This window comes from Furipterus horrens, unplaced genomic scaffold (genome assembly GCF_987537825.1).
Source record: "Furipterus horrens unplaced genomic scaffold, mFurHor1.1.pri manual_scaffold_6, whole genome shotgun sequence".
Taxonomy (NCBI): domain Eukaryota; kingdom Metazoa; phylum Chordata; class Mammalia; order Chiroptera; family Furipteridae; genus Furipterus; species Furipterus horrens.
In genome coordinates this window covers 187956069-187979605 of record NW_028327176.1, presented here as the reverse complement: position 1 = coordinate 187979605, position 23537 = coordinate 187956069, and the positions used below count along the sequence as shown (strand labels likewise).

The 23537-nt window shown below is 53.2% G+C and overlaps 1 protein-coding gene across 1 annotated transcript in view; it reads right to left on the bottom strand.

Moving 5' to 3' along the window:
• Positions 1-640: 640 nt before the first annotated feature.
• Positions 641-23537, bottom strand: part of TULP4 (TUB like protein 4) — a 124309-nt gene continuing 101412 nt past the window's right edge. The window contains exons 7-14 of the mRNA XM_090280036.1: positions 22093-22317; positions 20985-21219; positions 15424-15568; positions 12197-12341; positions 10884-10977; positions 7663-7806; positions 2587-5063; positions 641-1148 (exon numbers count right to left, since the gene is read on the bottom strand). Of these exons, the coding sequence (XP_090136162.1) occupies positions 1032-1148; positions 2587-5063; positions 7663-7806; positions 10884-10977; positions 12197-12341; positions 15424-15568; positions 20985-21219; positions 22093-22317 (3582 nt within the window). The 3' untranslated portion in view covers positions 641-1031. The remainder of the gene's footprint in view (positions 1149-2586; positions 5064-7662; positions 7807-10883; positions 10978-12196; positions 12342-15423; positions 15569-20984; positions 21220-22092; positions 22318-23537) is intronic.

Here is a 23537-nt window from a genome sequence, read left to right as displayed (position 1 = left end):
AAGAGGAAAGCGTATCAGTGTCACCAGCGGTTCTCGGGGTGCAGAACGGCGCTGTGGGATGGGCAGGGTCCTGTTTGCAGCCTCATTTCCAGAGTCAACGGTAAGAGGGGAGAGGGAATGAACGCCACTTCTCAGCAAGCGGGCACCCAGGGACTCACTGAGCCAAAGGCCGCCCCTACTGCGCGCTGGGACCGTCCCACGTGTCTCCTACCTTCCCCGGTCAGATGCTCTGAACTATGGAATTCTGACGTGGTATAAAACTAGTGGAGTCTTCAGTGTAAACATCCTCCAGAGAGGAGCATAGCCCTTGTGCGATTTCAAGTCACACTACGCATATCCCCCACCTGCCCATGCGCAGGAGCCCCTTCCTCACCTACCACCCCTTCCCCCACACCATCGGGAGCACATCGTGTTCACACCTGGTAACAGCGCCCCCATAAAAAGCCAGTGTTTACTTATGAATCAAACAGCGCATTTGCCGAAAGACCTTTCATTAACCAACTCGCCTTTGGGGGAGTAACATAATACGTGTGAATTAAGTGTTGGCCCCCCAGGAGAATCTGTAAGTTCAGAATTTTTGGTTCTGTTTTTTAAAAAAGTTTTTTGTTTTTACACAAGTGATATTGTGGAGAATGAGAAGAACACACACTCCTTATGTCTAAAAGAATAGCAGGCTACAAGGCAGTCTGTCTTCCTTCTAAAGGGCCCCGCACGCGGCTGACCGAAGCTAGCCCGGGGGAACGTCACCACAAGCAATCACATTTCTAAAAAAACACCAGGCGCCTGGCACCTTTGCTTGCAAATACCACTCACCTATACTGTTTTGATTAAAAAAAGAAAGAAAGACAATAAAGAGTAATAAAAACCCAAACAAACGACAATGCTAAGGTCAGTGCCCTCTCCTGGCCTGACAGACATTTCCAGTTTGCTCTTGTCTTCCGGCCCCCGGGCCCCACGGCGGCTCCTCTAGCACCTGCGGGCAGACCTCTCTGCAGAGGCCCGCGGTCTCCTCCTGCTCCGCGGCCAGCCGCTCACTTGAGGCGCTGGGTCACGTTGGCCAGGGCGACGGCGAAGGCCTGCACAGCCGAGAAGGGGTACTGGAAGTCCAGGATGTACGCGTTGCCGTCGATCCTTCCAAACTGCATCACCTGCGGGGGGCAGGGAGGGAAGCGAGGTCATTAAAGGAAAACCGGACGGGCCAGGACCCCCAGGCCCGCGCGGCTCCCGACGGAGGCAGACAGCGTGGCCTACGGGGTACTTCGGCCCGCAAACGGGAGGCTTCGGCATCTAATCTCAAGTTCGTCAAAAACGAAGGAACAGAGGAACACGTTCGACAACACAGTGGGGAGACAATGAGCAAAATTCAGGGTGTGGGGAGCTCCCCAAGGCAAATGAAGTCTCCTCACCAAGGAAGAAGACAGGGGGGAGTAGAAAGAAGAATCTACAGATGAAAGAGGCTTTAGAGGAATATCAGTTGTCATTGCCAAATGTTACTGCTCAGAGAGAGCCAGAGCCCAGCGCACCTCCTTCCCATTCTGCTCACCTCTCAAGCCTGCTTTGCTTTGTCATTTCAGGACTTACAGGGACCATTACATAACTGTGACATTATATTACATATATTTATTTGGCTATAATCTTTCCTCCATTTTAAGAAAGTTAAAAATTTGCTTTTAGACACAGAGAAAGGGTGGAAGTGAAAGAGAAAGAGAAATATCCATGTGCAAGAGAAACATTAGTAAGCTGCCTCCCATACGTGCCCCAACCGGGATCAAACGTGCAACCTACGTATGTGCCCTGACCTGGAATCAAACCCATAGCCATTTGGTGCACAGGATGATGCTTCAGCCACCTGAGCCCCCAGCCAGGGCTGCCACCGACATGGAAGTCCGCTGCTGTACGGGGAAAGCAGCCACAGAGAATACTTAGGTGGATGACGGTGGCTGGGTCACCACAGAACTCGATAAAAGAGGAAGCAGTCCAGCCTGTGGGCTGCAGTTCGCCAACTCCTTGCTCAGAAGATTTCCAGACATAGAGCAGGTGCTCAATAAATGTTCGTCGCACGAATTAATAAAAATGAGATTTAAATACGGGAAGTGAAGGGAACTCCCAGCATAGCAGCTCTGCCTCAGGACTACGGTGATCACCGGGCTGCAGCAGGAAGGACCGACGAATTACCCACTGCATTCAGCGGTCCCGGGAGCACACCTGCGTCCTGCCACAGAGCCAGGGGACGACTTAACAGTAACTAGAGAGACACACAAACCAAGCTACACAATAAAAAAGGGTATTAATGAGCCCTGCTACGTGGCTCAGCTGAAGGACATGTTCACCGGCCTAACGAGGGAACGGGTGCCTGCTGCTTTAACTAAGAGAAGCGGGGGGGGGGGGGGGGTGCGCGCCCACGGCAACCCCAACTGGCCCGGCCCCACCTAAGAGGACCAGGTGGTCTCTGCGTTTCCCAGGCGGCCTCTGGAAAATGCTCCTCAAAGGCCAAAGCACCGAGACCCTTCACGCGGTCGGAAAAACCCACAGCAACCTGCCGAGACCAGGAAGTCGCGATCTGGCCAGGCCCTGGGACACCCTTACCTGCCGCCCCTCCAGCTCGATCTGAAAGTTCTTGGCCGACTCTTGGGTCACACGCCCCCCGAAGTCCAGCTGGTACACCTGGGTGGCTTCGTTCCAGAGAGGCTGCTTGTTGGCCATGACGTACACGAAGCCCTGGCTGCCCAGCCGCCCGTCCTCCCTCTCGCTGGCCTTCCGGCACTTGAACTCCTCCAGCTCGCTGGCTGCTCTCAGGCTGCGCTTGCTCTTCCAGCCCTTCTTGCCGCCCTGGCCCTGGTTCAGCAGCTCGTCCCCGCTGATGAACAGCTCCGGCTCGCTCTCCGAGCTGTCCTGGAACTCGTTCGTCTTATTCAGCTTCTTCGACTTCAGCTGGTCCTTCTGGCTCTTCGCTTTCTTCTTCTCTCGCCCCAGGCGGGGGCTGGAGATCAGGGAGTTAAAGTCACTCAAAGTCCGAGCCTCCTTCTTCACTTTGCCCTCAGTGATGGCCTGGATGTTTCCTTCCTCTGCTCGGCTGTCCAGGCGCTTGCGGTTCTTCTTCCCGAATTTCTCTGTCCTCTGGGGAACGGGGCTCTCGGTCAGGGAGAGGACCTCCTGGAAGTTGTCCGCCGTCTCTACCATCACCTCTGTACCCAGGTGGCTTTGGAGGTCAGGGGGTGGCGGGGACACGAGGGGCTTCTCCATGACCAAGTGTGCCTTGGGGGGGAGAGTGCCCTGGGGGTTCTGCATGGGGGGGCACGTGCTGTAGGAGCTCCAGGGGTGCAAGGCGATGGAAGGCAGCTGTAAACTTGAGCACGTGCTGCCTCCCGGGTACATGGGGGGAAGGGGGCAGTAGGACAGGCTGGGCGGGTAGGCCGGCTGCAGAACCACAGCCGGCTCCTGTTGTGCAAACTGTGTTGGGGACAGGGTGTCCTTTGGAGAGCAGGGAGCCTGCACTCCTGGCAAAGGGGCGCTGTTATAGCTTCCTGGATACGGCACTCCCATCCCATAGCCTGTTTGGAAAGTGGCAGTCGGGCTGGTGGGAGACTTGGGGGAGACAAAGGGCACTCGGGACACGTCCAGGTGCTGGCTCTGACCCACCACCAAAGGGGGCAGTTTCAGGGGGTTGGGCACGCCAGTCTGTGCTGTCCTTTCCTGTGGCACCCAAATGTCCTCTCCCAGCACAGGGTCCCACTGGTACGGGGGTGGCCGTTTGACGGCCACAGCAGCTTCTGGCAGAACAGGGTGCCGCAGGGGCTTCTCCACCGGGCAGTGCTGGGCCAGCACCTCGTCCTCGGTGAAGGCCGAGTTGACATAGTCGGTGCGCTCGCGGGAGCCGTCGGGCGGGTTCAGGAGGCTGTAGGAGGACTGCGAGGCCAGCGGGGAGGTGCCGGCGGCCTGCGCGCCGCCTGCGCCGGGCTCGGGCCGCGCGCCCACGCCCGCGCCGCTGCACTGGCTGCAGGTGTACAGGGCCGCCTGCGGCCGCCCCGGGAACGGCGCCGCGCCCTTGGGCTTGGCCGGGTGCTGCGGAGGGGCCCGCGGGGGCTCGGCCGGCGCCGCGGCCTTCAGCACCGCCTCGCGGTTATTCCTGCGCAGCGTGGCGTGGATGAGGCCCCCATCCAGCCGCTGCGCGGCCACCCGGCCCGGGGCCAGCGGGCTGGCCAGGTCGGGGTACGGGGGCGGGTCTCCGGCTGGGATGGAGTACCGCGGGACCGTCAGGCGGTTCAGGGTCGCGCTGGTGCAGGGCTGGGGCACCTTCTTCTCCGTGGCCGTGAGCCTCAGGGTGGCCGAGCTCCCCGGGCCGGGGAGCGTGTAGGTGTTCTGGGAGCACAGCATGCGCGTCCGAGGCCGGCACACCTCCTCCACGTTGCCGCTGCTGTCGAAGGTGGTGATCCTCTCGTAGCCCAGGGGCGGCTGGTAGTGCACCGCCGTGGGGTACAGCGAGAAGTCGCCCTTCTTCAGGCACATGTCCGCGGGGGCCTGCGGGGGCGGTGGCGCTGCCGTGGTGGGGGCCGCGGGGATGGTTCCTGGGTAGGGGGGCGGGGGGTTCAGCTTGGCCACCTGCACCTCCTGGGGGCCGCTGAAGACCACGGCGTCCCCCTCGGCGATCAGCAGTGTGGGCCGCGGGGCCTTGGCCGGCTTCTGCTGGTGCTCCTGCTCTCGGTCTCCGGGCTCCACTGCGGACAGCTGGCCCGCCCCCTGCGCCGATGGGGGCAGGGGCAGCTGCGAGGGGTTTGGGACCAGACGGCCCATCTCCACGCCGCCAAAGATCACCTGCCCGGGGTTGGAGTGGCGGTTGGAGACCGGGTACTGGGGGCCGTTCTCGCCTGCGTGCTCAGCTGCCCCCACGGCCGTGGTCTGATTGGTCAGGACGTCCAGCTGCACATTCTGATTGGCCAGCAGGGACTGCACCAGCCCGATGCTCTGCGTGGGCGACATAGCTTGCGCCGAGCTGTGGATGGGGGCGATAGGGATGTTCACGGTACAAGGCGGGTTGTTCTCAGGCACGCCAGACGCCCCCGTCACTGGAAGGAAGCGAGGAAAACAAGCTGCTTACAAAACAGTGCCACGAACCTGGGTCTGAAGAAGCCACACCTCTCTCCTCACCCAGTCTTCTGCATACAAAACGCAACTTCTACAGATGGAGAGGTCTCGGGGGGAAGTTGGAATGTTCGAACAAGTTACATAAAGATTCTCTGGTGTTTCTGGAAGGGCACCCAGGCAACTGGTGGGTCCTGCGGGGCAGCCTGCTCTCGTCCATTAGCTAAAGGCATTGTCAGGGCTTTTCAATGAATACACTGAAGCCTTCTCAGTTTGGCACCATGTGCTCCAACGGCACTGAGGCAGATAATTGTTTAAAGACACTTTTTACTCATGATGTTCCTTGTAGGGTTAGTCACAGTAATGCACTGGTCAATGTGGGACGTGCCTGCAGAAGACTGCAGAGGGGTATCTGATATTCCTATGTAAGTTCAGTTCCTATAAATAGCACCGTGCAAAGTGGAGTAGAGAAACCAATGAAAAGAACCCTCAGCAAACCCGAATATTAGGGAAAGGCTCATTGCCTAATTTATCTGCTTTTCAGCATTTCAAACAGTATGTCAGGTGGAGCCACACCTTATAAAGCCCTGTGAACATACCCGGTTTGTGTGTGGCAGGACTTAGTGGCCTGCACCTGAGCAATGACCTGTGGGCACTGGCAGGTGCTCAGGCCCCCGCCTCTGGGTGGCCATGTCTGAAGGGAGCAACTCGCTCACCTGGGCCTCTGAGTGTTGTGTGGCAGCTGGTCCTGCGCAGGAAATAGGATTTCGCAAGGTAGTTACAACGGACGGCTGACCTTTCGCCAGAACTTCAGATGAAGCCAGATGGTTCACTGAAAGCTCAGCCCACCCATGGTGCCTGTAAGAGCTGCCCCCGTCCCTGGGGTCCTCCAGTGAGATGGAACTCCAGCCTGGCTACGCGAATCTGGGCTCTGTCTCAAGCGTTCCTCTGTCCCTGTTCAGACCCCTCTGCCTACTGCGCCCTCATCTGTATGGAATCCCACCGGCAGGCATCTTCCCTGCTATGGAGGGTCGTATGTCCTGAGACAAAATGTTCCATCCTCTCCCTGGGCCCACAGACAAGAGAGTGTTCAGGGGACTGTGTAAGAGAGACTTCTTCACCCAAGATTCTGAAATAGCAGGGACGTGCTTTGAAGCTTGAGTGGGCGGGCCTTCCCCCACTGCAGGTGTGTGGCTGCAAGCCTCTCACATCAGGACTGCAGTGGTCTAGAGCACGGGTTCTGCCCATGATGGCTCCTGTCAGAAAGCGCAGGACAGGTAATTTTATAGGTAAAAATCTGGGCTGGGAGAAGGTGAGCTCTTCCCCCACACTCAGAGGCTAAAAGGGAGTGCATCCCCCACCCCTGCCCCTTGGCGAGGGCCATAGGCCCTCTGTTCAACAACAACCAGATACAGGAGAGTGTGGGGTTCCTCTGGCTCAGAAGCCAGAGCCTTTCAGAACCTTGCTTGGATGGCAGTAGAAGAGTGTCTATAGTATTTATAAAATTGAAGGTGGACTTTTTTGAAAACAGTTATATTCAAGTAATTGGCAGACCAATTAGAAATCATTCTAATCTATTAATCAAAATAGGATCCCCCACTAGAAATCACTATAGATATCTGAAACTTTGTAAGCTTGGATTTAAAGAATTTGTACATGTCTAGGCTTCTATATCCTGAGATAAGCCCCCCACACTGGGAGGTGCTTAATGTGAGGTTTTCCGTCTGCAGACATGGGCTCTGTGGGCGCCATGGGATCCCTCAGGTGATGCTCTGCTCTAGGCAGGGACTAATGGGGGAGGGTCAGCCCAGGATCGCCAAGGCTGGGGTTCAGTTCTGACTGCTGAGTCCTGACTAGTCCTTGAACTTCGCTGTACCTGTGCACAGCCGAGGGTTACGGTGAGGATGTAACAAAGTGGTACACGTGCTCTGTGGCCGTGAAGCACATGGCTACCCCAGTCATCCTTGCTCTGGTAGCTGCCCTCTTCCCCAAATGACTGACAGCATGTGACCTTCCTCAGTGTCATGCCACCACACCTCCAACCTCAGAGAAGTTACACCCTTTGCCAACACAGGCAGCAGGCACAGACTGGCATGCTCTCATCCTGTTGGAGGTCATTAAGGAGCCGGGGCCATCACCAGCTGACCTAAGAGCTGGACCCGGACAACTGCCAGATCCCCACCCCCTCCCCGTCCCTGGAATGTGCACTCTCTCTGCCCTTCCCTCTCCCAGAAGCCACTGCAAGGATACACCTTGAGAGAGAAATGCGTTTCTGAGGCCATCTGGATGGTGTATGTGACTGACCCCACTTAGAGCCTCCACAGAAACTTTCAAGACTGTGGCAGTGCGTGCGGAAACCTACCGGTCTTACAGCCACCCAAGACACACCTCTTAGGTCCCTCTGCCCATTCACATTGCCACCTACCCATCGGGGGCAGCCTGCCTCTTCCTCTGGTCTCTCCCTGCCATTTCAGATTTCACCTGGGACGCTCCCAATGAGGTTGTGAAGCAATGACCACTCTGTCCCGTCACGACCCACTGAGAAAGGGCTCATGACAGACTAAGTAATGCGTGTGAACACACCTGGTAAGTCATCTTCATCCTCACTGAACACATTTGGGTTAAAGACAGGTAAGTTCACGTAGTCCATGGAAACCTTCCGAACCTCTGGGAGATAGATGGTCATCTGCCGTGGCTGGAGGTGCAGGAGGCTGGTTTTATAGATCACTGGCGGGAGGAGGAAGGACGGTCAGTAGAGACAGGAGGTGACAGCGCAGGCACCAACAGGGTCACAGCAAGAGAAAGGGGCGGTGGCTTTCCTGCCATCAGAAGGCGGGTCTGCAGGCGCCCGGTCTGAGAGGAGCCCTGCCCTTCTCCCTGGGCCCCAGTGACAGTCTGAGCTCAGGGACACAAGTTCTCAGTCCAGCCAGCCACTTTGCCAATGGTCCGGTTGCTGAACCACACGTTCAGAATGCTAAAAAAACTATAAATCCTTTTTTGTAATGAGCTGAGGTATGACATATACATTTTTTGAAAAAACTCCTTTGTAAACAGAAGGATAACTTAGTGAAAATAGTTGTGATAACCAGGCTGCCAAGCGCGGGGCAGTCTGAGGCAACGGAGAGGGTGTTTGAGAGCAGCTACAAAACCGGGGGACGAGCACCGGGCAGAAATCAAGTGCTGCCGTTACTCAGGGCCGGATTCTGGCTGGAACTTCCCGTTTCAGCTTCTCGATCACTATAGACATTTATCAGGAACTTCCACGTGGTTTCTTTAAACACTAAGATTCAATTGGATTAACAGGGATATTTAAGAGAAAGCCCAGGCTGCCACTAAAATATTTAGAGAAGACAAAATAAGTTAAAAAATAATGAATCTGAATTTAAGTTTCATAGTAGGTTAAAATCAGGATGAAATTGCTGTCAACTTTTATGTCTAATACTCTTTCCTGTGAGCTATTGTTAATTTTTTTGGTTTGTTGAGATAAGCCGAATCCTGTCCCCAGCGCTACATGGTGGTGGCCTGGTGGCCCACAGCACGGCAGGCTGTCTTTGTGGAAGTGCCTTTGTAAGGCTGGCGCTCGAACTGGCGTGTGCTGAGACAGAGGACGTTCCAACCCAGGGCTCAGTGAGAGTCTTATTCATGTGTTCTCTTCTCTTGCCCACAGAAGAGGGTATGAATTTTGGCTTTAAAATTCTGGATGGTTCCATATAGCTTAAGAGCTAATGTGTCAAAGTGCACTTCTTTGTCATTCAGATTAACAAAGAGAAATAAAATGAAAAATCTCAGGAGGGCCCTGCCCAGTGTGGCTCAGTTGGCTGGAACACTGTCCCTTAAACCGAGAGGTTGTGGGTTCAATTCCCAGTCAGAGCACATGCCTGAGTTGTGGGTTCAGTCCCTGGCTGGAGTGTATATGGGTAGTGGGGGGCAACCAATCTACGTTTCTCTGTCACATCGATGTTTCTCTCTAAAAAGCAATGAAAAAATGTCCTTGGGTGAGGATAAAAAAAAAAAAAAAACCTCAGGAGGAACTGAAAAAGTAACATCAGTTGTCTCCAGGGGGAAAAAGTAAATGGCTGGGGATAAGAATGTGAGAGATTTTACTGTACTATATTCTTTTCAATCTCTTGAATTTATTCCATATTTTAAAAATTAAGAAATAACAATGAAGTAAAAATGAAAAAATTACATGGCCCAATTATTTTAACTGCAGGAAATGAATGATCCAGTATGTGAATAGCACTCACTTTTTAAACCCACTGGAGGGTCACAGAATCTAAGGCTTATTTCCTTTCCTCAGTAAATCAAGTGGAAAATTCTTTGGCTTGACAAATGGCCAGGTACAGCCAAAACACCCTTTCCACAAAGGTCGGTGACTGGGACCGTGACCTCCCTGCAGCCCCACTGCCGGCGTTTGGGCTCAGCACTCCAGTTCCTTGTAAGGGAGCAGCGCGTGGCTCAGAGGCCAACCAGGCCCTCTCCGCTGAAGGTCCTTGTTGCCTTACCGGGGATCTACCCAACATCCAAGGGATGAGGCAGAGCGAAGAGACCCATTAGGTCAATCCTCGCCTCCACGTCTTTCTTCAGTGCTTCCTTGAGGCAGACAGCTAAGCCCTCAGCTCACTGGTGTGGGGTGACGATGCCGCACGCACAGCGATGGTGAGAATCAGCTGTACACGTCAGGAGGGCTTTGCTGAATGACTGAGGGACCGGCTCTGCGGTCACCAGAGAGCTTGCAGGTGGCTGAAAATATTCTTAGGTTTGTCTGCACTATGTACAGGGAGAGTACTGTTATTTCCTAAGTCAGTTTTGTTTACTCTCTTTTTCTATTAGCTGAGAAACCTCAAAATGGAGAAGCTAAATGCAGCACTAATAAGTCTCTGAAGAGGCAGGTATAGCAATGGGTATTTTTAACATCTGATTTGCAAGAATAATTTATTTTAAAGGACCTAAGAGTGTCTGAAACAACTCTTAGAGGCAGGTTAGAATTTTTCAAAAATCATGTCTAGTAGGTTACACAGAGAACATTCAAAGCGGGGCCACCAGCCACAGGTGAACCCCACCTGGCTAAGCCGGCCTTGCAGAGACACGGGCGCGTGTTAAATGATGAGGTGGTCTAGAAAGGCAGGGGGACAACACAGCTCCTGGGCCCACACGGGCTGTGCCCATCGGGATGAAGGTGCCGCTTCACACTGTCCTGGCTCTGAGCAACCATGGAAAGTTAGTCCTTCTTGTCCCATCCATCCGGAGCACAGATGGGAGCGCAAATCCTGGGTTCTGGCCCAGTTTGGACTCCCTTGCTTCCATTTACCTCTCTGGCTCAAACTTTCATGGACAGGACATTTATTTGGTACTTAGAAATGACATCTCCACAGATTCATCACAAAGCTGTGCTCACAGCCAGCTAGCATCTTCTTCTAACGCTTTCTTCAGGGATTTCTTTTATCAAAAGAACCTAAAGGCACTGGTACTAAAACCTGCTCACAGCGAAAGGCCAGAAATCAAAATAACCAGAAACCTCTAAGACCTCTGATAGAGATTTTGAATTTTTCTGTCATTTTTATAAGTTGGGGGTAATATTTTTAAAAAAATGAAAGCATCACTGTCAAAAAAAACCCAACTTGAGTAATTATTATACTATTTGTGATACGATAGTGGCTGGGGTCAAAGTTCGGAGGTAAGACACATGCTAATCTTTTGATGTCTGAGAGCTCACTTTCTGCTTTAGGCCACTGAAGGCTGAAGTTGCTTTTCAGTCAGATTTCCAGCTGGGACAGCGGGCAGAGAACAGGACGTGGTTTTACCTGCACCGAGGTTGGACGGCAGGAAAGGAGCCAAGCCCACGATCTTAAATTTGGTTCCCCAGATATTAGACGTAACCTGAGCAAGATAGTTGTGCTGTGGGATGAAAAAAGGAAAGAAACATCACTATTGAATTCCGTATTGCCTATTAAATGAGAATATTCACACTTATTGCTTAAAGAGCCACAGGTGTTCACAGCTTCATTCCACTACTTTGAAAACCAGCAGCTAACTGCAGCATGTCAGGTACCATTTTTATTTTATATTTAAAAATTTCCATATCCATTTCTTTTCTTTTTCTTTAAAAATTTTATTTATTTTTAGAGAGGGGAAGGGAAGGAGAAAGAGAGGGAGAGAAACATCCGTGTGTGGTTGCCTCTCACACACCCCCAACTGGGGACCTGGCCCACAACCCAGGCATGTGCCCTGACTGGGAATCGAACTGGCGACCTTTCGGTTCTCAGGCTGGCGCTCAATCCACTGAGCCACACCAGCCAGTAACGGCACCATTTTTAAATGGGCGCTCACCAAGCTGTGCTCCTCAGGTTGGGAGTGAGAGGTAGACATGTCCCAGTGTGTCTGCATGTGTTGTTCCAAAAGGCCACAATGGGACTTGGACTCTAACCTTCCCCTCTCTGTTCCCATAATCACTGGACTGGAGAGGGCATCTAGCTCTGAATCCATTTTCACCCTTGATGTTTGTCCTGGAAGTATTGGCTGCACTAACACCACCCTGAAACTACCCAATTGTCTGTTTTCTCAGTCAACAAAGTCGAAAGAATTTAAAACGCCACCACAGCGCCCAGCCGCGCCTGTACGTGGTGTGCAGGGCAGTCTTGGAGCTGAACAGTGCACAGCTCCCCAAAGAGCTTATGTCCTAACACGGAAGGAACGGCGGGGATTGTGTGCACACAGGAGGTCACTGAGAATTGGCACACGGGAGTTCTAAACAAGGTGCTTCGCAGTTCCTATGGCTGAGCCAGGGCGGGAAGCCGTGGAGACTTCCAGTGACCCCGGCGGAGCAAAGGCACAAAGGCTGGAGGAAGCAGGCACAGCTCTGTCACCTGCGGATGGGGGTACGGTAGCTGAGTTGCAAGGATGTCCTGTGGGAGGTGGAGCAGTCGTAAGGGGCCTGCCTGGAGGGAGGGGTGGTGAGGAGGACAGAGCACTAGTTACCTACTCCGGGGCCTGGAGCCGCAGGGACAGGCGTGGGGACGGGGGTGGCGAGGGCCCAGCCATCACCGGGCACACACTGGGGAGGGAAGCACACTATGGCGCATCAGTGCACGTGACCAACCCGGAACCCAGACGCTACCTGAGCGATGTCTTCAAAAGGAAACTCTCTTCGCGTCAGGCTGGGCGAACCGATGGAGGGCTTGCGCATCTGCAGCCGCGGGGACCTGGACATCTCCTGCGCGGCCCGGGTCAGCTTGGGGGACTTCCGAGCCTCGATGTTGATCCTGCGGAGACGAGGCAGGAAGGGTCAGGCAGCCGCAGCAGGGAAGGCACTGCTGGCCCGCCTTTCACCTTCCAGCAGTCACCCGTGGGTGTCCCATTCTCAGGAACCAGGCCCCTAATTTACCCAGGTCCCTCCCACCTGTTTTTGCAGTAAGAGCAGGAGAAAAGGACAGAACTGTATACTGAGTAACATATTTTAAAATACATATAGTGAGACCAGAGCAAGTGATTCATTTGTAAGGAACCTCAGAGAATGAACCGTCTTTCACTTTCCACTGACTTGTGATAAATTTAGAAATGTTCACATGCCTTCTGCCAGGGGTTTTCAGAATCTGTCCTGGGGAAATGGCAGGTGAGAAGAGTCATTTCTCACCTAACGGCCACAATGATTTTACAATTCCTAGAACATTTGGATTTCAACAGACTTACCTAGAATTTCATGCCTGCAATATTTAAATCGAATCAGTGGAGCAAAGTTTTTCTATCTGTGGTGCTCAGTTACTTTGTTTGTGACATGTGACATACGCGCGTAACGCCAGTCTCGCCCACAGAAAGTTACAAAAGTGAGTATAGTAAGGTTGTGACCCTCTGGGAGAGAAACGCGGGGAGCCTCACATACACGGTTGGGCCTGATCGGACACCTAGGACGCCCACAGAAAGGGAGGCCCAGGGACGGAGCTGGCTAAAGCCCTGCTCGAGGAGATTAACCAGGGCACTGTGTGTAGGGGATTCAACACTGGGAAAGACGGAAGGAAGGAGGGCGAACTATGGGACAGCAACATCCAGAAACCTTAGAAGAACATTCACAGGTAAAGGATTTAGTTGCTTATGTGTTAAGTGTTCTCTCTGCTTAAGTACTGATAATAGGAGAAGCTGAAACACTACATAATTTCATCTGCAATTTTAACAAACTTTTGACAAAGATGAAAAAGTAAATCAATCAGATTACTGTAGCAACTGGACAGCTATATGGGAAAAAATGAAGGTTTACTTTCAACTCACACTATACACAAAAATTACCCTGAGATCTAAGTGTGAAAGCTAAAACTATAAAGCTTCCAGAATGGCTCATGACCTCACAGGAGGCAAAGATCTCTTAAACAGGGCACAAAAAGCACTAACCGTAATAGCAGAAATTCATATATGTATCAGACTATATAGCAGTGCGTTATGTCTGGCAAAGGAGTCACAGCTAGAATACGTAAGGAATCTTACGACTCAATATGAGCAAAACTACTCTACAAAAAATGGGCCAGAGACTTGAACAGACACTTCCCCACGGAAGATGCCCAAACGGCCAATAAAGATATAAAAAGCTTCTCAGCACCGTCGATCACCGGGTGTACTCAGACTAGAGGACAGGGAGACACCACTGCACTGCCGCAAGAAGGGGCACGTTTGGGCTGGGCGTGACACCACCACCGCGGGGGAGGAGAGCAGCGCGCACCTGCACGCACGCGGGGGGGGCGTGCACCACAGCACAGGCACCGGGGAGCGCTGCGTGGCAGTCCCCGCTCGAGTTAAGCACGTCTCTACACCATGCCCTGCAACTCCCCTTCTTGGCACAAGCCCAAGATGAACACGTGCGCGTGTCCTCAAAAAGACACGTATGAGTAGGTCAACACCAGTCCGTTCATCACAGCCCCAAACTGTAAACCACAGATACCCATGAAGTGGCAAACAGCACAGACAGACTGCGGTGTGTTCACCACAGTGGGATTCTGTAGCACAGGAACGGAAAAACTACTGACAGACACAACGGCATCAGTGAATCTCAAAATCACTGTATTAAGCAAAAAAGCCAAAGAAAAGAGTAGTGATTGGCTCCATTTATGTGAAGGTCAAGAGAGGCAACACTGCCCTGGCTGGTGTGGCTCAGTGGATTGAGCGTCAGCCTGCGAACCAAAGGGTCGCCGGTTCGATTCCCAGGCAGGGCACATGCCTGGGATGCAGGCCAGGTCCCCAGCTGGGGGCGCATGAGAGGCAACTACACATGGATGTTTCTCTCTCTTTCTTTCTCCTTTCCCCTCTCTCTAAAAATAAATAAAAACAAGCTTTAAAAAATAAAATAGCTTTACAACTGAGCTGTAACCACTTGAAAACACAATAAAAATAAAAAATTAAAAAATAAAAGAATCAACCAATAAATGCATAAATGGGTAAAACAACAGATCGGTGTTTCTTGCTCTCTCTCTCTGAAGTCAATAAATTTAAAAAAAAAATTTTTAATTAAAATAAAAAGAGAGGCAACACTGATCTATGGCGACAGAAGTCAGCACAGTGATCACTGCAGACAGCAGGGGTCAGATGGGAGGGGCATAGGGAACCGCCCAGGACGACGGAATGTTTGTTCGCTGCAGCCGCGTGGTGGGGCCGCTGCCTCCCCGAAGGAACTGTGCGTCTAAGATCTGGGCAGGCATCATCTGTACGGAAACTGTACCGTAACCTTGCACGGCCTCACAGAGCTTAGAGTTGGAAGGGATCCTTGTGAAGATCTGGCCCGCCGTGAACTCTGCAGACAAGGACCCTAGTCCCCAGCTCGGGACGCATCCACTGCCACAGCCCGCGGTGGCAGAGCCGGCACGAGAAAGGCAACACTTCTCATCTGTGACACCACAGCCCTTCCACCTGCTCTGAGCTCTTCGCCATTCTTTAAAGCAAACCTTTAGAGCTGAAGTTTTCTTTGGTTTACTAATTCTTCCCCAATTACAGTATTATAGGCATTGAATTTGGCATTCTCTTCAACACATTACCTATACTGTATATCCTTTTCCTAATTTTTCTCAAACTGGAAGAAAAAAACAAGTAAGCCAGGGAGCTCTGACCACCCCATGCCACCCACTATCAGCACTGACCCCTAGAGAAGTCCTGGAGTTTAGCCAACTTCCTACTGGGTGTCTTGTCTGTCCTGAAGAAAGAAGGAAGGAAAGCAGCGACCGCTGCGGGCCGACCATCCCGATGGAAGGTGGGGCTGCGGTCCTGTGCTCTCCGGGTGTTGGCACCAATGGGATTCTGCAGCGGGCACCACACAGACATGCCTCCAGGGACACACAAAGGGGCGAACACCCTGAAGAGCAAGATTACCGTGGGAGTTTGGGCGATTTGCTCGCTTGGGAGATTTTGGGAGACTTCTTGGCAGCCCAGTCGTCACTCAGTTCGATGTCACTGGAGTCAGAGCAGTTGCAGCTGTCAATCATGGTAGACATCAGGCTGTTCCCATAGGTTTCGTCTGTTAAGACACCAACCAGCACATTTAAGGGAAGTGACATTAGACCCTGACAACACTCATCACTAGGAACTAAAGGCCAAACTGACTCTACCGGCCACTGTTTTAAGTCTAGAAGGTGAAATAGAAAGGAGTAAAGCATTGTTTTCCTTTCACATGTTTAAGCTATCACACTTTTTCAGCAAAAGTAGGCAATTACTTCTACATTTATCAAAACGGCCATGGTAGTTTAATGTCCTGGAATGTACAGAATAGTTTGGCGCTTTACTGTGCCAAGAGCTGAGGCCAAAATGGCCTCACAGTTGTGTTCATGACACACCAGGTGTCTCGGGCTTTGGGCGGCCCAGAACCCGAGTGAGGGGCTTACTGACGCATCGACTCCCCCAAGCACCTGCTTCTGACCTGGGACCTGGGAAGGCCGTATGCATCCCGGGCCTGCTCTAGACCAGAGCCCTGACAGCTGCTTAGGTCTGCAGAACAGCCTGCTGAGCTGCCTGCGGGCTTGGCCATCCCACCGAGGGATCTGCTCGCCATGGCCAAAGGGAAGAGCTGCGCAGCAGGACTTCCAGGGCAGCGGCGGGCTCTGCCGAGAGTGCTGTGTAGAAGCCACTCACGATAATTCTGCAAATTGGCCATTAGGCAGAAGATTAAGGCCCATGGCAGAAGATCATGAGCACCAAGGTGGGGCCGTCACAAAACTGTGAAGCAGGCCAAGTTCACGTCTGACATCCTCCCCGAAATCGCTTCTTCGCTGCTCCCCTTCCTCACACCCCTCACACCCCTCACTGTCCAAGCGCCTGCTCTGCCATGCCCCCAGGTCTGCGCTCACTGCAAGTGCCTTGATCTTCAAAAATCACTCTGCTTTGCTGACTAAAGCCTCATTCCCCTCAAGGCTCCAAGAACCTCGCCTGGTAATAAAAAAGGCAGATCATTCAACCACAAGGAAATAATTTATAGGAGAGTGAATTTATCGGTCAAAAGGGCTATTTACATCCGAAAGGGTGAGTTTCTTAATCCAGTCCCATCTCTACATCTCTGAACATATGGAGGTGACATCTGTGAACAGGGGCCTCTCGGAGGCCACTGGAGGCCGAGCAGAACAGCCTGGCACGCAGTGTGGAAGGAGGCTGGCTGATGCCCAGTCTTGTGCTACTCCATCAGCCCTTCTTAAACCACTCACCGAATCAGAAGGCACGAGCCGGGACTCCAGCAAGCTACAGTGGTAATGCCTTTGAGTGCGATCCAATAAAAAGGCTTAATTCACAAGCCCTGAGCAGTGCTTTGTATTATTTAATTTAGGAGTCGCTGGATCACAGGAAGGTTGGCTACATTTCAAATACACATGTAAGGCCACAGAATGCTTCTACACGTCCATTAACACAGAGCCGGTTCACTGGCTTGAGGAAGGTCAGCAAGTCCACTGACCCCTTGACCTTCTCGTTGACACCAGGACTTAGCAAGTGCTATATGCATACCCTCCTTTTTTTCCATTCTCCCGCTGGAGTCCACTCGGGCTGCTCTAACATATCTGGTAGCTTACAAACAACAAAACTCACTTCACACAGGTCTGGAGGCTGCAGGTCTTGAGATCAGGGTACAGGCGTGCTTGGGTTCCAGCCACACCCTCTCTGGGTTGCACGACGCTGACTCCTTGCTGTGTGCTCACATGGCGGAAGGGGCTGGGGATCTTTCTGGAGCCTCTTTTAAGGCACTAACCTCCTGATTATAAAGGCTCCACCCTCACAATCTAGTGACCTCCCGAAGGCCCTACCTCTGAATATGGTCACACTGGGCACTAGGATTTCAACACGAAGTTGAGTCGGGGGAGGACAGAAGCGCTCACCACCGATTTCTGGTCGGTCTCCCCAACTCGTGTGTGAACCCCACGAGGGAAGGGGCCGCCCGTTTTGTTTCCTGCTGTAACCACAGAGGTGGAACGAACTCCAGGGACTCAGTCAATGCTCCTGGCAGAAAAATGAGGTCTTCGCGCTGCTGCCTGGCTGCATCCCACACCAGCTGCAGCAGGGTCCTGGGGAGCGGGCGTGGGCACTGGTGAACGTTAAAGCTCCCAGGGGACTCCTGTGAGCGGGCCAGGCTGAGGACCACTTACCTAGGAGCACAGCGAGGACCTCCCCACAGAACGGACGGGAAGGGGCGCGTGAGAAAAGACGGTTGCTCTCTGAGCACATGCCCAAGCCCTGCCTGTCTGTCACCTGCCACCCACACAACCAGCAACGCAGTGCGCCATATCAGAGCCACAAGCTGGGAGGCCGGGGCTGGGGCCCAGATGGACCTCTCAGTTCTACGGATGCAATGTCATCAATTTCTTATGGAAATCTGGAACAAACACTGTAGTGGTACCAAAATGTAAGTTGGGATTTGCTTTTCGAACTATCTGGGGCTTCACATCCCAGTTTTGCCAGTTTTCAAGAATATGCTTATTTCATCTGGGTTGAATGGAAAGCTTCTCAAAATATGCAACCTGAATCAGATATATTATTAGAATAGAAAAAAACCTTTAAGCGCAGTTTTAACTACTTTAAAATACTTAAAGCTCCGTTGTAGCCTGCTCAGGCTGCCAGAACAAAGCCCCCCACGTCAGGGGGCTTATAAACAAGGTTCGGGAGGCTGAAGCCGAGACCCAGGTGCTGGCTCGGTCAGGGCCTGGTGAGGGCTCTCTTCCTGGCCTGCAGACGGCAGCCTTCACCCTGCGGCTCACAGTCTTCCTCAGCGTGTGTGTGCAGAGAGATCTCTCCTCCTTTTCTTACAAGGCCACCAAACCCCATGCTTACAGCTTCCTTTAACCCGAATTACCCCTAAAAGCCCCCCCCCCCCCCCGGCCTGCCACACACACACGCACTAGGGAGACGGAGCACAAGACGCAGAGGCCTGTCAGGGTTCAGCGCAGCGGGGTCCGGGCCTGTAGACACGCACCCTCCTGCCAGGGGCTCACACGGCCTTGCTCTGATGTGTGTGCAGGGAGAGAGGAGAGCGCTCCCTCTTCCTTTTCTGTCTTATGGCTGTCAATACTGCTGGTTTCGGGCCCTACTCTTACGACCTCATTTCACCTTAACTGCCCCCTAAGAACCCCATCTCCAAATACAGTCACACTGGGGGTTAGGGATTCAACACGCGAATGCTGGGCAGACAGAGCTCGGTCATAGCAAGCTCTGGCTAAAGATTTCTTTAGAAAACTTGTGGATTTTCGCCAAAAATCATTTATTGGGATTCATGCTATCTATTATAAAAACACACACTCATCAGTTTGAGGAGCACGTTTGTTAATTACTTGGAGGAACTTGAACATGGAACATCAGTCACCTGGGCACCCATTCAGTGGCAGCCCTCCAGGCCCCAGCCCAGCCCTGCTGGGAGGAGGGAGGTACCGGCAGGCCCCGGGCAGCTGGGCGGCCTGCAGGGAGCTGGGGACACAATGATGTGGGGGCCTCCCTTAATCAGCTCCTCCTGATGAGAAATCCCTGGTTTCCCAGAGCCTGCAATCTTACCCTCCCCTGAACCAGTTCCCACCCCCCATTCAGTTGGCAATCAGTCATATTCTGCCTTGTGATACGTCTTCTATTTTTGTCTTAAGGTATTTAAGTCCTGACTTTTTTTATTGAACCTTCCAAGTGTTAAGCTGTCTCATCATCCAAAGGGGGTTATACCTGCTTGAGAGCAGACACTTGGCATTTCTTCGCGACCACAGGAGACTCAAGGACCATGTACAAAGCAGCACTGAACACGCATCGTTGATTTGTTCTGCTTTACGTTTCCATTCTTTTAATTACAAAACTAAATTGCCTCTCCTCGCAAAGGACTGTTAGCAGTTGAGTCAGGGTGTGTTTGGTGGGAGCTGAGAAAGCGAACACCGAGGGGCAGCTCCCGTCCCGGCTTTGCTGCCCTCCAGCACACCCGTCTGCCTTTCTGCCCGAGCTTTTAGTGGGAACGTACGCACCCGTGGGGACAGGAGCACGCTCTTCACGTCAGTTCCCTTCACCTCTTAACGTGAGTGTAGGTTCCATGAAATTGTATACATGGGAGGAAACTTAGCGACAGTGACACTGGCCGAGAAGGCGTGCTGCGTGCTCTGGTTCATCACCTTTCACACACCCTTCCCCTCCTCCGGTCACCTCTAATCGTCAGTGGCTCCCTTCTTCCTCCATCCCCTAAAACCACACTTTCCTTTGAAGTTCACAGTCATTTCCCTCCCAGTCTCCTCACTTTGCTTCCTTCCTTCTGCATCCCCCCCTCCTCTTTCCCACCTGTCTCCCTACCAGCGCCCATTTCTTCTACTCAGCCTCCCTGTTTTGGGACTAGTTCATCACTCGAATTAAAAGATTAAAAAAAAAAAAAGGCCAATCAAATACTGGAGTGGGCAAGTGAACCTAGGATACCTCTGGTCACACCACACGTCACGGTGGCTGCAGGGACACAAGAGGGGCGCAGGTCAGTCTACTGGGACGGAGAGTGAATGGGAGCTGAGACGTGGAAAGAACAATGACCTAACTGAACTCATTGTCTCAAAGTCAGGGGCTTGCCAGGCACTGGGGTCACAGAGAGGATTCAGTCCCCTCCCTCCAGGCCCTCAGGATCCAGGGGCAGACAAAGCCCCAGAAAGACCACCGTGTGCCTCCTGGACTCCCAGCAGCTCAATTGCCAGGTGACAGGCACAGAGGACAGTGCTGCTCAGTCTGCTGCTTGTGCTGGGCAGAGCTTCACAGGGGCAGCGAAACGCCTGAGCCGGCAGGTACTGTGGACGGGCACGTGGGCCTCAGTAGTCACCGGCTGAGGACACGGGGCGGGCACAGTTTGTACAAACAAAAAGAACCAGTCCTTCCCTCTGGAGGCTCACAGGGACACATGTGCAGTGAGCACCTGAGTAATGACGCTCAGGGAGAGGATTCTAGAAGGAAGGACTTGTTTATCATGGAAGATCTTTAGGCATCTTCCTTGGTAATCAGCTAAAAAGCAGTCCACCGTCAATCAGGACGGACGGAAGCAAGACTGTAGTCGGAGGCTGAGGAGTAGGCTAAAGGTTTGAGAGTTTTAATTCCGTCATTCGTGCAGGGGAGGGCACAGAGGTCGACCTCTATGACACGCAGGAAGTCTCACCAACATACTCAGGCCCTCACTGACCACTAGCCTCCGGAAGAGGGAGCTATCACCGCAAAGCCCAGGGCCGGTGTCCCCTTCCCCGGCAGCCCCAGCCACAGGAAGCCTCACGAGACACTGTCCAAAGCCCCATCAAAAAGTGCAGTTTGAGAATCATTAACTTCAACAGGATTCTGGAAATGGAGTAGCTCCGAGGACGTTCCGTGCTAGCCCACCCAGGCTCACATTCCCAAATGGGCCTTCTCACCGCATGGCCTATCAGGAACCACACCTGACAACTACGGCCTCGGGTAGCAAGGGGGCCCACCTGATTTGCTGTCCGTCCGGGGGTCCATGATGACAAACTCCGGCCGCAGCTTGCTGATGCGCCGCCCCTTGAGGATGGGCACCAGCCCACCCAGGTACTCCAGGTAGAGCGTGTAGCACGGCCCGCCCACCTCCGGGTCGTCCTCTGTGCGCTTCATGGTGCAGTGCAGACGCTCGTTGCCAGCCGAAGGGTAGCTCACGAAGTCTCGCATGTTGTTGGGGTCTGGAATTGGGGGCTGGAGGCAGGACCGAGAAGAAAGGACAGTGTGGTTACTCTGACAGAGCACTGCCTGGCAGCCGCCCATCCGGGGAGGGTTAGCTACGTGGCGTGAAACAGCAATGCATAACTCTGGGCTGACGTCAGAATCTCCTGGGAGCTTCTAAAAACACCTGAGCCAGGATCCCAACGCAGACAAGGAAGCTGGAATCTCTGGGGGATGGGCCTGGACCTGTGTATTTTCCAATGTGCAGCTGGGTTGAGAATGACTGGGGCAGAAGCACGATCGCAAAGCAACTTGAAAGAAAAAAAAAATCACAAACGATTCTAAAACGCTGATGTTTCAGGAAAAAAGTAACCAACAAGTCCATCTACTACTTAGAAGCAGAGACCGAAGACAAAAAAAAGAATGCGGAAAGGAGCCTCGGGGTCCCGGGAAACCACACCTGAAGCCCCGGGCAGACGCACACTGCACGCCAGCACGGAAAGCGGAGAGCGGAGCGCAGTGGGGGGGCGGCAGGCCCTGAAACCGCACGGGCTCCTGCCTTCTCCAGTGAGAGCCATGGCGGCGGGGCGGGCAGGGCCGAGTACGACGGCTGATCGCGGGGAGGCCGCCGCTCTCAAGCGCGGGCACTGCCTTTGCCACGAGGAAGCGAGTGTCCATCTCACGAGGCGAACCTCTCGTGGACACACTGAAGACGACGCACGTGGGGAAGAACGTGGCGGAACTCTGCGGGCCGCCCACCTTCCCCACCCAGACACTCCTGTCAAGGGCAGGCAAGGTCTGTGCTCCCGCCCCGGAGTTCCCAGCCGACTCCCCTGTGGGTGGGGGCGAGGAGGAGAAGGGGCGGGCGGGCAGCCGGAGGCCGGGAGAGAGGCAGGGGGGCCCTACCTTGATGGTGGGGATGAAGGCGGTGGAGAGGTAGGAGCAGAGGCGGGGGGGCAGGGCGAGCTTGCCGACGTCCTTGTCCTCTCGCAGGGCGCCGGCGATGGCCTGCTGGCACAGCAGCTGCAGGCTGCACACCCGGTGCTCCACGCGGGCCACGTACAGGGCCGGGCCCGACGCCATCAGCAGCCTGGAGTCGCGGTGGCCCCAGCAGATGGAGGTGATGGGGCGCTGCCAGGACGCGAAGGGAGACCACGTGTGAGCTTCTGCTCTCACAAGCAAAGAAAGATCATGCACGCTTGTGTCCAGCAAAACAAAGCAACCCAGTAGTTCTTGAGAATATTGATTTTTAAAAGTACAACAGAGAATTGCCTAAAACTGTATTATGAAAACTCAGTACTTCCACTGAAAAGTGGTTAGGTCCTAAAGCCAGAGTACAAACAGAGTATTGGAATAGTTTTACGAAGTTCTTTTACACGTATTATCTCATTTAATTGGTGCCACTAAATCTAACATGGCTCTGTGTAACGTTTCTATCAGAGGACGCAGCCAGCTTGGGGTTCAGTAATCCATACTCCTCACTAAAGCTGTGACTACCTGGGCCCCCAAACAACCGGTGGTGGTTCCCATGGCTCGGGCAGGTGCTGAGAAAGTGGATCAGATGGTCCCTCCCTTTTGTCCTGACAGGGAGCACTGCTGAGTCAAATCAACACTGGATTTGGGGCAGAAGCTGTGTGACATGGGGGCTGTTACATAATCCCTGCTAGTCTACTTTCTCGCGAGTCAGTGGGAGCCGTGAGCGTTAAAGGAGATGAAAGATGTCAAAGTGCTCCTGGGACCTTTCCCAGGTCATGACCCACAGATGCTAAGTCCCCGCTATTCTTCGCCATCCTCGAGGTGACGGGGCTGAGAAAGTAGAAGGCTCCCTGGAAGGGGGTGAGGGAGGGGAACACAGTCCCTGTGATGGCCTCTCTAGGGGCATGTGGCCATCACTTGCTTTGAAAAGTCAGGCTGGCATAGAAATGTACAAGCAGAAACTGCTTGTACTGAAAAACTCAAAGCTCAGGGGAGCCGTCTAAGTAAGACCAGCCAAGGAAGAAAGAAGGAAGTGAAGGGCTGGGATGGAGAAGCAGCGAGAGGATTTGTTCCTTCTGAACCAGACAGATGGAGTTCTAATTTAATGAGGTCTTGAGGGGTTTCAAAGATCACAAATGGGGATGCCAGATCTTTTATATGAATGATAGATAGGAACAGAATTTTCACAACACTTTAGTGACAAACATCAAGATAAAAGGAGCACACAAGACACCTGCTTAAAATAGCCCCCGGGGTCAGCTAATCCTGGTTTCAACTTCAAAACACACTGCCAGGCTGAAGATCCGTCAGCTCCCATTTCCATCAGAGCGTGGCTGCAGCGGCTGGGCCGAGTGGGTCAGCCAGGCCCTGGGGGA